This window comes from Paramisgurnus dabryanus, chromosome 1 (genome assembly GCF_030506205.2).
Source record: "Paramisgurnus dabryanus chromosome 1, PD_genome_1.1, whole genome shotgun sequence".
Taxonomy (NCBI): domain Eukaryota; kingdom Metazoa; phylum Chordata; class Actinopteri; order Cypriniformes; family Cobitidae; genus Paramisgurnus; species Paramisgurnus dabryanus.
Window position 1 is genome coordinate 37,913,221 of NC_133337.1, and position 13,286 is coordinate 37,926,506.

At 38.5% G+C, this 13,286-nt stretch overlaps 1 protein-coding gene across 3 annotated transcripts; it reads left to right on the plus strand.

Moving 5' to 3' along the window:
- The first annotated feature begins 323 nt into the window (after positions 1-323).
- Positions 324-3,199, plus strand: chst3b (carbohydrate (chondroitin 6) sulfotransferase 3b). Of its 3 annotated transcripts, none has more exons than XM_073816177.1 (4): positions 324-626; positions 1,382-1,459; positions 1,601-1,734; positions 1,928-3,199. In XM_073816177.1, exons 3-4 carry the CDS (start codon positions 1,655-1,657, stop codon positions 3,165-3,167), a joined length of 1,320 nt encoding a protein of 439 aa, XP_073672278.1. In that variant the 5' UTR covers positions 324-626; positions 1,382-1,459; positions 1,601-1,654; the 3' UTR covers positions 3,168-3,199. The 3 variants fall into 3 exon arrangements, with proteins under 3 accessions (XP_073672278.1, XP_065128916.2, XP_073672280.1); XM_065272844.2 differs by having other exon boundaries at positions 1,386-1,459; XM_073816179.1 differs by lacking the exon at positions 324-626 and having other exon boundaries at positions 937-1,459.
- The last annotated feature ends 10,087 nt before the right edge of the window (positions 3,200-13,286 follow it).

The following is a 13,286-nucleotide window of genomic DNA, read 5'->3' on the forward strand; positions in this document are numbered from 1 at the left end:
TGTACCTATGACACTGCATACCTATACTAAAAATAAAAAATAAATTCATGAAACATGTTAAAGCATCCAGAATTATAGCCACGTTAATAACGTTTGTAAAAACCCAAACCGTTTGAAAATCGGTAGAAAATTGAGCAAGTTATGGTCATTTAAAAGTACCTGCACCATTAAACTCAATGCTACGAGTGAGCGAGCGCCCTGTCGTAAGATGGCCGCCAGGTGATGCCGTTAGGGACTCCGCCTTGAGCCATCTAGCCTTTATATACATATCTATGGGGGGGTTGGGAGGAGTCACGTGACATGGTTTTACCTCCCGCTGGAAACAGAAGCGCTCGCGCTGGATGTGAATCACAGTCACATCTCTGCAAGCGTTTTAATTTTAAACTTTACCAACCAAATGCGTTTTGCTTCACTTTGAATTATACCTGTGTGAGTTTTCTGTACATTTTTGATTTTCACACTTTTGTATAGATTTTTTCTTTGATTTTATTTTTTATGTTTTTATTGTACTATGCTGGTGTCTTGTCGAATAATGGACACGATTATCATGAGGAACTAAATATTTAATTTTATACAACGTGTTTGGGATTTTCTCTATGATGCTGCGATTGAACGAGGACAAAATGGTACAGTATCAGATGACGTTTATTTATGTGAATTACGTTTACCAGTATGATATAAAAAAAATAATTAATGATGTTTATGTGTAAAATTTGTTATAATGTCTGAATGTGATTTCAGATATTTTTCACAGTGGGTGAGAACATTATATGTCAATATATATCACATGATTGTAGGGTGAACTGTAAAGATAGCATTAAACTTAATAGTAAAGGTCGGGATATTTGTAAAAAAAATAAAATAAAATAAAGACAAAGACAACTAATTTATATTTTATTCTTATTTTCTGTTAAACATCAGTGGGAATCTCTCGTCTCTGTGTGGAATGTATCACGTATGTGTTATGCGATAGTTTTATACTCAAACACATCAATAAATATTTACATTCATGCAAATAAGAAGTTGCATCTGCGTCACTTTAACGGAGCTACACTTACAAATTATTTTATTAATAGTTTGTCAACGAAGTTTTATGTTATTATTTATAATACTTTCAAATAAAATTTGCGTACTTATAGTATTGGTATCAACTTATAGGATTTACATTTGCAGTATACACAAATTTAATAAAGGGTGTCAGAAAGTATGAGCTTATTGAGAAATAATAACTAAAACACAAAAAATGGCTGTCTGGTTCAGATTAATAAATGTAAGAGTCTGAAATATCAAAAGTGTTTTCCCATTGTAAAGAGACTTTTATCTTCTTTTTTTTGCTATCATTTAATTTTTGATTGACACAATATTTTTAATTCTTTCCAAGGCAGTAATCAAACTGTTCTCCTAACTAACATAAGATGGCTGGTGAAGTCTACAAATCTACAAATACATTTCTTCTATGGTAAGATTAAAATGATTAATTAAGATGTTATAGTACAATAATAGAGTTGATTATGTAGCTGTTGAAATAAATAGCAGAATAAGTCAATATTGCTGTGTATGTGTGTCACGACTCATGTGTTATATGTGTGTTTCGTTTTAGAGTCAGATCAGAGAAAGTCTGAATGGTGAATGAGCGACAGAAAGAGACACAAGAATGCGTGTTAAATACACCATTTCTGTCATCTTTATTGTGGCTCTGGTCATTATAGAAAAAGAGAACAACATCATTTCCAAGTAGGCATCATTCTTATCTCTTTTTCTTAGGTTTTATTTCGTTTAGATATTTTTTTAAATCTTATTTGAGACGAAGAGAGATGTCACTAAGTTTAGAGACGTGTTTTTTTTACTTTCATTTCAATGCCACAGATGCAATCCTACCACCTTGTGTGTGTCTAACCTTTTGTAACTCTCCTTCATGTCTTTTTAGGGTGTCTAATAAGCTGAGCCCAAAGCTGACCCCTCTAATGCTGCCCGGGGAACCTGTCTCGGCCTCTCAGGGACACGATGGATCTGCTGTATCTATCATCACCCATACTGACATCCCTCCCTACGGACACACGAAGCGGTGCGTGGAGAACTTCACAGAGTCCTTCACAGAGAGATCATCACCTGCGTCTACTGCAGGTGGAAGGAAACACATCCTTCTGTTGGCTACGACTCGTACGGGCTCCTCGTTTGTGGGTGAATTCTTTAACCAGCAGGGGTCGAATATGTTTTACCTGTTTGAGCCACTGTGGCACGTGGAGCGCATGTTAACGGTGGAGACCGGCGGGACAAACGCCACGGTGGCGGGCCCGGCGTATCGAGATGTTCTGCGCCAACTGTTCCTGTGTGACTTCTCTCTGCTGGAGAGCTTCATCGAGCCTCCCCCTCGAGAGCACATCACCACCTCCCTCTTTCGCCGGGAATCAAGCCAATCGCTGTGCGAAGATCCGGTCTGCACACCGTTTGTGAAAAAAGTATTTGAACGTTATCACTGTCGCACGCGGCGCTGCGGACCGCTCAACTTGACCCTCGCCTCTCGCTCGTGCATGCAGAAGCAGCATCGCACGATTAAGTCTGTCCGCGTGCGTCAGTTGGAAACTCTGCGCCCGTTGGCCGAGGACCCGCGACTAAACATGAAGTTTATCCAGCTGGTCCGAGACCCTCGGGCCGTGCTCGCCTCACGTATGGTCGCCTTTTCCGGCAAGTACGAGAACTGGAAGAGGTGGGCCGCGGACGGAGACGTTCCAGTGGACGATGATGAAGTGAGAAAGCTGAAAGGAAATTGCGATAACATTCGAATGTCCGCTGAGATCGGACTGAGACAGCCACCGTGGCTCCGAGGCCGCTACATGCTGGTACGCTACGAGGACATAGCACGATTTCCCATGAGCAAAGCCGCAGACATGTACAGTTTCACAGGGATTCAGTTTACTACGCAGGTGGAAGAGTGGATCTTGAAAAACACTCGAGCATCTAGGGAGGCGAGTGGAGTTTACTCTACTCAGAAAAACTCCTCTGAACAGGTGGAAAAATGGAGGTTTACCATTCCCTTCAAACTGGTCCAGTTGGTGGAGAAAGTCTGCGGCCCTACAATGACTCTGTTTGGCTACAGGTTTGCAGAAAACCAAGAGATGTTGACTGATAAATCAATAAGTTTGATTGAAGAGAAAACATTTTTATGATTGTACAAAGACATCGTGAGCGGCAAGCGAATCCTGAGATTTATGAAGTGGTGTGTGTGTGGTTGTAAAGTGTCATGACACAGCTTATGTAGAAATAAAATACTATTTACTTTTGTAATAGATGGCCAGTAAGTCAATATTTGTGTGTGCTTGCGTGCGTGCGTGTTTAGGGTTGAGGTGACGTGATTCTGAAAAAGTTTTCGCAGCAGATGGTTTGCAGAAATGTATAAGCTCATAGAGTCTTCTAAGTTATCAGCAGCCCATGCTGTTAAATCCAATGAGTACATCTTGTTTATTTGTTACTACTCTACTGTATGAATCAGTCTCCATCAGGAAATATCAGACTTAACTGTTTGTAAAATGAATGAAATGACTGCACTCTCACTGGGAGCTAAAATCATCTTTACGTTAGATTTTCATGAAATTGTTAGAGGACAGTGCTGCAGGAGGGTTTGTAAAATGCAGAGTTTGAAGTTTTTTAGTACTGCTGAGGATCCATGAATCCTCCCTTGTGTGAGAACTTTTTCCTGCATGAAGCTCTGAAGTTACATCTAAATTTAAACAAATGTCTGCAAGTACTAATTAGGGTGTGGTCAAGGAGTAGTCAACTTATAAACCACTACTATGGGCTCAGAAGAAATACTTTAGTAGTACATCATTTCTCTAACCAAACAATCATAAATTTAGGGTCCTTTGCATTGGTCTCCTACTGTCTTGGGTCACATCCATGTCATCTTTAGTATGAACATATTAGCTGGGGAAGTTGTCTCGTTTACTAAAGTCTATATTATCTGCTATTTCGAGCACCAGTAAAACCCTAACATGATAATTTACTCAGAAGCCTTCCTGTATGTGGTTCAGAGGAGTTTACTCAAACTAACCTCACCCTCTACCCACATAGACACACAGACACCGAGAGAGCTTTCAGAAGTCCTGACACACATTTCATCTTAAACAAAGTTTGTGGCTCACTCTACAGTAGAAAACAGAAATAAGGAGTTTTTTTACAAAGACATTTTAGGCTTCACGAGGTCTGAAGAATCTGTGTGGTTTAAATGGACTGTGTGCAAAGGGTGGAGCATCTGTGTATGGTCAAAGCAAATATAGAATTTACCAACCACTTTCCACAGAAAGTCTCGGAGGCCCTTGCTAGTGAAGCGGGGTTATTAAAGCTCCACCCTGCATTCAGACCACCCTACCACATCAGATAAGGGGAACCATAATATAAATCCTTTAATGAAGACGTTATTGTGCTGTACTAGGCCACATACACAGGAAGCCAGAGCTTGAAAGTAGTCTCAAGAAATATCTGCATACACCCGAAACTACTGAAACTGACTTTTGTTGAGTGACTAGGGTCAAGATGTGGGGTGATGACATCATCGTTTCTCTAAATATACGTATTAGCTGTACACATGAAACTGCAAGCGTGTCCTGTTTAGATTTATCCACTCTGGGACCTGGTTAATAAAAAAAAGGTTGTTTCAGGCTCTCAGAACGCTGGATCGACACGATACAATTTTTTTTTTTTACAGATACAGCTAAATGCGTCTCCGTGTGGATGGGCTCCTGGTGTCATCCATTTCAATTGCTATTGTCAGAAATCCATAAAAAAGTCTATTAGGATAAGAAACCAGGCAAAAAATAAACTCTTCTTACAAACGTTAAATTATCTTTACAATACTGCCCGTTTTTCCAGGCTAGAAAGACCTATCGTCCGCTACCCATCATCCACTTCCTGAGGATGAGAATTCAAGTTGAAGGATCACATTTTGTCATCAGTTGTATGAGACCAAATCGCTCATGACGGCTCTATCTGAAAGTCAAATGAGCGGGGAGATGAACTATATAAACAACAAAAATATCTTTACATGAGCTCTTTTAAAAAAAAATTAATCACGAAAAGCAGCCAAATACAATGATGAGCTAAACTTCGACTGTTAGGGGCCATTTACACATTAACATTTTCAATCAATAACATGAAACCTTTTATGCTATTGGCTGTTTGTTTGTTTACTTGACATCCATAACAACTATGGCGGCTTACAGGACTGTGTTTGTGCTCCTTAAGGTACTTTTAATGCTTAAAGGAGTTTTGAATGCTTTTAAAGTGGTGGATGAAGTACACAAATCAAGTACTTGGGGTAAAAGTACAGATACCCTAATTAAATATTACTCAAGTAGAAGTAGGTAAAAAAGTACTTAATGTACTGGTAATTGAAAAGTACTGGTTGTGTAAGGCAGAGGAGCCGAAGTGTCACATCGAGGAGGGGAACATCGGTGCGAGAAACAGAGAGCGGAGTGAACTCCCCACAGAGTTTGCAACCCATCTGAGATAGCATCACCCAACAAAAACTCACACCTCCACATCTGTTCCTCCCCCCGTCTCTCTCTCTTGATATTGGGACACACCTCCAACCTTAGGCATTTAAACTGATCACCCACTCTATACAGATGAGGTCAGAGTGGTAGTCAAAACTCCTGGTCATTGTCTCGGCTTTAAATAAGCTGTTATCTAGTCATATTATTAACTACATGGGGTCGGAAGGTGCTGGCCTTAACTTCTGAATATTGTCTGAGCTCTGAACTAAGTTGAATATATAGGCAATTGCATGGGGCTACATGGGTACCCCTAAACAATAGCATGCTGGAGCGGCATTGATAAATTGCTTTAGTCATAACCTCTGGTACGGTCGAGTTTGTGATCGGGGGCTGGCATAACTGCCGGTGTGACAATGGCAACTGAATGAACAAGTGCAAGATTAGAGTTAAAGCAGAGTAACTAACCATCTGTTCAAATTTCAGGATTATTAAAGATTATATCTATTCAATTTGGATTACAAAAGATTTGTCAATAACAATTGCACCACAAAAAAGACAGAACGTGCTGAAACCTTCGCCACTGGGCCAGCGGATGGTTCCCTTACAATTGTTAAATGTGTTTTACGTATTTGTATACTCCATCTAAGTAAGGTTAAGGATTTACAATACAGGAACTGTAAAATTAAAACAATATGCTACGGAAAGAGAATCTGTCGAGACAGGTCACTAATGCACGATTGCAGAGCACATTAACTTTTATAAATTGTCATTGAAACCCTACAACATCTACAAACAACAGCAAACATATAATAAATATCTCTCCACACACATATAATAATAACACAAGAGTGGGTGTAACCATCTGCTCCTGAGCTGGTACCTAAAGGCTATTGGAGGGTTTCTCTCTCGTGGATCTATGACAGGTTTATCAAAGTCCGATTTTCAATCAATAAAGCACTGGAAAAGCATAATGTCACATAAAAGAACATTTCATTTATTTAATTACTTAAAAATACCTTACTGTCCATCACTGTGCTGTCCAACAAAGTTTACCAAACGTTGCCACTTTATAGTCCAGGGGCATCATTAATAAAATGTTGCATAGAAACCATCCTACATTTGATTTTATGATCATTTATCAAAAGTGTGTACTTAAGACGAACGTACCCACAGAAAACGCGCGTGCTCCTTTCTTTCAGATGTAAAATCTATAAATTGCAAATGATCTTAAACTTATGTGCAGCTTAGCAGTTTCAGATCACCACCTTTAAACGATGCTGTCATAGACATATAAAAGAGCGCTTGTCAATGTTTAACCTCCTAGACCCAGGTTTTGGTTTGTCTTTTTTCAGATTTCTACCAGCTATTCTGGGGTTAGAAAGAACCAATAAATATAATAACCAAATTGTTTTCTAAGAACATGAAGCAGTGTATTTGTCCATGTTTGTGTACAACAGGTTCAAGTTACACGGAATGAATTATTATGTTTCAAACATAAAAAAAAAATGAATGTGCACATATGTGGACATCCAGGTCTTAGGAGGTTAAAACATTTTCAAGCAGCAAGAAGGACTTATTTTACAAAATCATGCAGCAATCGGACATGCAAAGTGCGAATGTCTGTTTAGACCCTGATGTGGCACTAAGCACTTTTCCACATTAAAGACAGTTTTTATAAATATGGACTTTTTCATGGATTTTTGCATATGCACACTTTACCATCAAATCCGTGCGTATGCACGCTTTATAAACGAGGCCTCATGTTTACTTGTAGTAATAGACCTAACCTCATCATCCTTACAAACAAAATCCCTCAATGACTTTGCTGTCTTGATTGCTCGCCTATGTGGGCAGACGAGTTTCTCACTGTTTCATTATTCTCTGCAGGCTGGGAAAGGTTGTCCGACATTCATCTTCTAAGTTGAACAAAAGCTGAATAAAACACTTTTACTTCCATTGCCAGAAACGGCCGCACACTTGAGATCTCTGTGCCCGTTGTTTATCACATAATGACTGTGATTTTAATTCACGTCACATTACTCTGCACTCAATTCAGTTTACACAGAAATAAATTTCTGACACAGCCGGACAAACAAACCATTAGAGGATTTAATCTGTCATATATTTGTTCCATCAAGGTTCGGTCTTGTCTGGGGATCTTTCATCTTATAAAAAACTTGGTCAACTCTTCTCCGTCTGAACTGCATGTTATAAAAGATTTATGGCACAAAAGTAAGCTAAATTTTTGATCTTTTGTTTGTTTGTGTTATAATATCAACATTTTGGATTTTAAGAAATGTATTAATTTCGATAAATTAAGAAAGATCCATAAATGCTATTAAAGTATTGTTTATTTTTAGCTTATGTTAACTAATATAATTTACTGATTGTTGAAAGTGACAAGCTTGTCAAATATGCAAATGTTGCCTCTGGATTTAATCCATCCCAGTGAGTGAACACACACACACACACACACACACACACACCAGTGGGCAGCTATCCCAGCCAATCAGGGTAAGGTGTCTTGCTCAAGGGCAACACAGTCGCAATCTGCCAGCCGTGAGCTTTAAACCAGCTACTCTCGGGGTCCCACACCTAGGCGGCATTCAAAAGCTTACACTGTAAAAAGTGGGATCAACTTAAAGAAAATACTTTAATTGATAACGCCTAAAAAAAAAGTATTTTCAACTTATATGTTTAAGTATGAAATACTTGATCCAACTTTTTACCATGTTTAGCACCTTTAGCAGAGAGCACCTTTGTGATAACTTTTCCAATATCTGAGTACTACAATACTAATTTCTTTCTAGAAATGAACTTGTTGGATATTGAATGCAGTGAAGGATACAATTATGCTTCCTTCAAAAAAGACCTGATGAAGGTATCTCAGGAGACAGTAAGACCAATACATTGGATTAGGATGTTCCTTGATGCCTTCCTACCTTAGAACGCTGCCTCCGAAGGCAACTTTTGGAAACAGCCCTAGTTATGCAGTGTCATTTACAAACAATTGTGAAACAAATTGGGTCATTCTGAGGAGCTTATGACTTAAAGCGTGGTACTGCAATAAGGCGGTTTGTGAATAATGTCACATATTTAAGTGGTATTATTGGAAATGTAAAGCTTTTAGAGACAACTCCCCACTGCTAAAGCCCAGGAGACAGTAAGGAGAAAATGTATGCAAGGTTTTTAAATCTGATTATGAAAATTGCGTCTCGCCACTGTATGTGTATACGTAAAAAAATGACTATACTTCAGTGTTAAGGGGCAAGATGGGTAAAAATCACCAGGGCTCTGCTGATTCTTCAGCCGAAGGCTTCTAAACCTCCACTGGCATTAATGTAAGCAGGAGATTCATGGAATGTGTTTCTGTGGTGGTGGTGGAGCAGCTGCATGCAAGCCTCACATCACCGAGTCTAAAGCCAAGCGTCAGATGGAGTGGCTCACCACCACTGGACTATGGAGCAGTATAAACATGTTCTGTGGAGGGAGAAATCACTTCTCTGTTCGGCAGTTCGATGGGCGACCTGCCTGACTGTATTGTGGCAGCTGTGAAGTTTGGTGGAGGAGGGATAACGGTATGGGGCTGTTTTTCAAGGTTTAGGCCACTTATGCTTCCAGTGAAGGGCAATCTTCATTCCTAAACAAATCAAGCAATTATTGACACTGCTATGTTTTCAACTTATTGAAAGGTTTGGTGAAGGCCCTTTTCTATTTCGGCATGACTGTTCCCTATAGTGCACAAAGCAGGATCCATTAAGACAAGTTTGGTGTGAAACAACTTGATTGGACTGTACAGAGCCCTGACCTCTACCCCATCAAACACCTCTGGGATTAATGTGCACATAAATGTTTTACATAACGAATGGGCACAAGTTTTCAAATAAGTTTTTGTGCTAATTAATAGTGTAAACGTTATACACTGCAAATCAAATCATTAAACACATAATTCTACTTCAGTAGTACCTTAGTACACTTGAAAAAAGTTGGGGAGAGCAGGGGTGATGGTGCCATTTTTTAGAAAAGCATAATTGTAAAAGTTAATGTTTCAGACAGAGAAATATTTTTGCTTTGGTCAATAACTCATAAGTGTGGTCTATCAATACCAGATGGTATTTTGTACAAATGTAAAACAAATTCAGTATAATTTCACTTTAAACTTAAGTTGCAAATTGTCAAAAGTAACACGAATGTACAACATAGATTTTTATGTCATTTTTTTATTAAATATACCTGACTATGACCTTGGTTATATGTAACTGCAAACATATTTTGTCCTTTATCTTTGCAAAAACGTAATTACATTTTTATTTTAAATTTAAGTTTCATCAAATGTTTCAAAAGTAAACTGACCGTACAAACTTGAGTTGTTGAACAGATAGGAAAATGAAGTTCAATAAAATGAGCATAATATAAATTCTCAAAATAATGCAACAGTATTAAGATATTGCCATCTAGTGGCTTTTAAATAACAATCAGCAGATATTGGGACATCTCCACAATTATTAACAAAAAAGATAAACATAATCAAGTGTGAGTTTTCAAAATTACTCATGAGAGCAATCATAGATTATAAAACGCTGAAATCTAAACGTTAGTGTGCTTTTAATAAAAACCACAGTACGTCAATGGTATCGCCACACTGGTCTGGGTGAGATGATCCCACTGTATAAACACATAGGTCGTTTCTCCAACGGAGGGCTCTTTCCTCCAGAATAAGTTCAGACAGCATCTAGACATTTTTCAGACATTATTAATATGAATTAAATAAAGCTGAACAATGGGCTAAGAACTCCAGGAGGGCAGAGAGACGAGGATAGTTCGCTATATGGGGAGTCCAGTCAGGACAGGGAACAATCCAAAGATAAGAGCAGGTGAGGTGTCAGATGAGCAGCAGGACATTAAAAAGTCATCCAGGACCACAGACAGTGTAGAGAATCACAAACCATCAATCCCTAAAGGAGTTCAATATGCTTTTTCTCTCCTTTTATGTGAGACTGCTGCGTAGAATTATAATAATCCGAATGATACACAATACCTCCCATTATAAAAAAGCAGGGCCACAACTTACCATTATAAGAGTTTTAAACTTCTAGATGCTGTGCTTCTTATTCAATGTATTTATTTTTGTAGCAATAAAGTTTTGTTTTTGTCAATTTTGTCTGTTTTTGTCATAGTTTTGTCATTTACTTTTTACTGGGCTGGGCCTACTTGCGTTTATTTAATATTATTTATATTAGTTAGGTTTAAAGGTGCAGCGTGAAAATTTTAGAAGGATCTCTTGACAGAAATGCAAAATGATATACAAAACTATATTTTCAGGGTGTATAAAGACCTTTCATAATGAACCAGTATGTGTTTATTACCTTAGAACGAGACCTTTTTATCTACATACACAGAGGGTCCCCTTACATGGAAGTCACCATTTTGTGCCGCTATTTTTCTACAGAAGCCATTAACGGACAAATTTTTTTTACTAAGTTGTCTCCGACGATGACATGTTGGTCTGGTGGTGGCTATCGTAGCTTCTCTATGTATTTCAAAAGCGAGGGGTGAGCAGTGGACTAAGCCATTAATTGCATTTTGTGACCTCACCACCAGATGCCGCTAAAATTAACACACTGCACCTTTAAGTTTTTTATTTAGTTTAAGCTTTGATTTTTCCAGTTAATTAATTCAGTGCTGTATAAACTTAATTAAATATGCGTATGCCAATATGAGTCGTTTAAAAGTACTTTAAAAAAAAAAAGTACTTTTATTTTAAAAATATGACCTAGGTCCGGACCTCGGTGGCCTCATGGCCGGCTACGTGCATGGTCTTTATGAAGTATGAAGCCTACAAATGAGAGCCCTGGAGGTTGCATCCTTCCGTTTAGGAGAAATGGCCATAGGCTACAAGTGAACGGGCATGAGTTTATAGGGTAATCTTGCCCGGACCAGTGTGGTGGGCCGTTGACGTACTATACAGGAGCGAGTGCCCCGTTTATGCATTTATGATGTGCAACTTTTTAACAAACTTGTATCATTATAGTAGTAAAAGTCAGTCAATCTTATTTTCTGACACCCGCGCTCTTTTAACGAAACACGTTACATGCATGTTTCCACAGACGTCTGGACCTTATGGGTTGACAGTCTACAAAAACGTAAATGAATTGAGGAAAAAGGAAATCAAGAAACCTGAATTTGTACGTCGTAAGTGTTCGTATCACCAAACGAGTGAAATCAGAACCGAACCGTGTCTCTACGAAACCACCACTAGATGTCGCTGTGAGATAAAAACTTAAGCGCTAATAATTCAAAGTTTATTTTTCTAGATTAGGGTCCAATGGCAAAAACACACGAAGAACACATTACACCTTAAAAAGACAGTTAACCCAGTTCTTTCTCTTATGTGACTGACATCGCATCACATTAAGCCCAGGATACAATTAAAACATATTTCTTAGGACTGAACTCTTGCCTTACAGCAGGGATTCCCAAAGTGTGGTACGCGCACCCCCAGGGGTACGCGAGCTGCCACCAGGGGGTGCGCGAGAGGAAAAATGTAATGGCGGTCTGTTTCTTTAAGTGGGATTTTTCCATACAATAAATAAAAAAAAAATGAACAGTAAACATTTCCTTTGTAATCGCTTTTATTTTAAATAAAAAACTATAATTTATTAGTTTTTGATAGAAACGTAGAAGACAGCTGCTGTCTTTTTCTACGCACTGCTCTTCTGTTATGCACTGCAGCCGCTATAATGCGTGCCAACTCGTTTCATTCATTCCATATATATTATAAATATGCTTAACTGACTGAAATCAGGGAAACTGTCATGTGGGACGTCTTATGATAAAGTTGTTAGTCACGAAGGAGGAGAGGGACCAAGAGAGAGAGACTTTTTAATGGCAAAAATAGAAATAATGAAATGTGACGAGACATGGGCACAGGATACGCGAGCAATGTGTTTTCATGCATGGTAAAGAGACCGCCAATGAATTATATAATAAAATACATAAATACTTACTGTAGAGAACTTATTAAAAGCTTTCATTTAATTTTGTTTGAAACTTGAGCTGTTATAATGAATCTGCAAACTATTATACACCTTTTGTGCGAACAGTAAAGGCTTTCGTTAATGTGTTTGATGGGTCTGCACGTGACGCACTGGTAAACATGAGGAAACTTCTCATATCTCATCTATTAGCTGACGGCAGTAAGTGTACGTTTTTTACCATAGTAAACTCGAATGGCGTCTAAATATCACAGTGGTTAAACGCATACACGGGGGCGCGCACCATCTACGCTGAGCGTAGTTTCAGATGGTGCAATAGGCGTAAATATTTTTCACAATGTTGGACGTAGCTAAGCCCGACGTAGGACTATTACACCCAACTTCTCAACGTCCGGCTAGTGCAACCGGCCCTTGGTTATTTGCGCATGATTAAACATGAGTATTTATGGTGAGAAAATAAAGCTTTTTTGGATTTTTTTTTAAATGGGGATTGGGGGTACGCCAACCCAGTTGGGACATAGAAGGGGGTGCGCAGGAAAAAAAGTTTGGGAACCCCTGCCTTACAGAATAGATCATTAGCACTGCTTCACCTTGGTTTTTAGCAAGACCCTTATACAATCATAAGCAATCTGAAGCTTATAAACTTCTTTTTAAACTTAACCCATAAGAGTGCCGTATAAAATGATATACACATATATAAAGAATATAATATAAAAAATATCCTTTTATGTTGAGAAAATCAGGTGAAGATCGTTTTAGAACATATTTGATAGCCTACGCCCTTCTGGGTTACCTGTGCAAT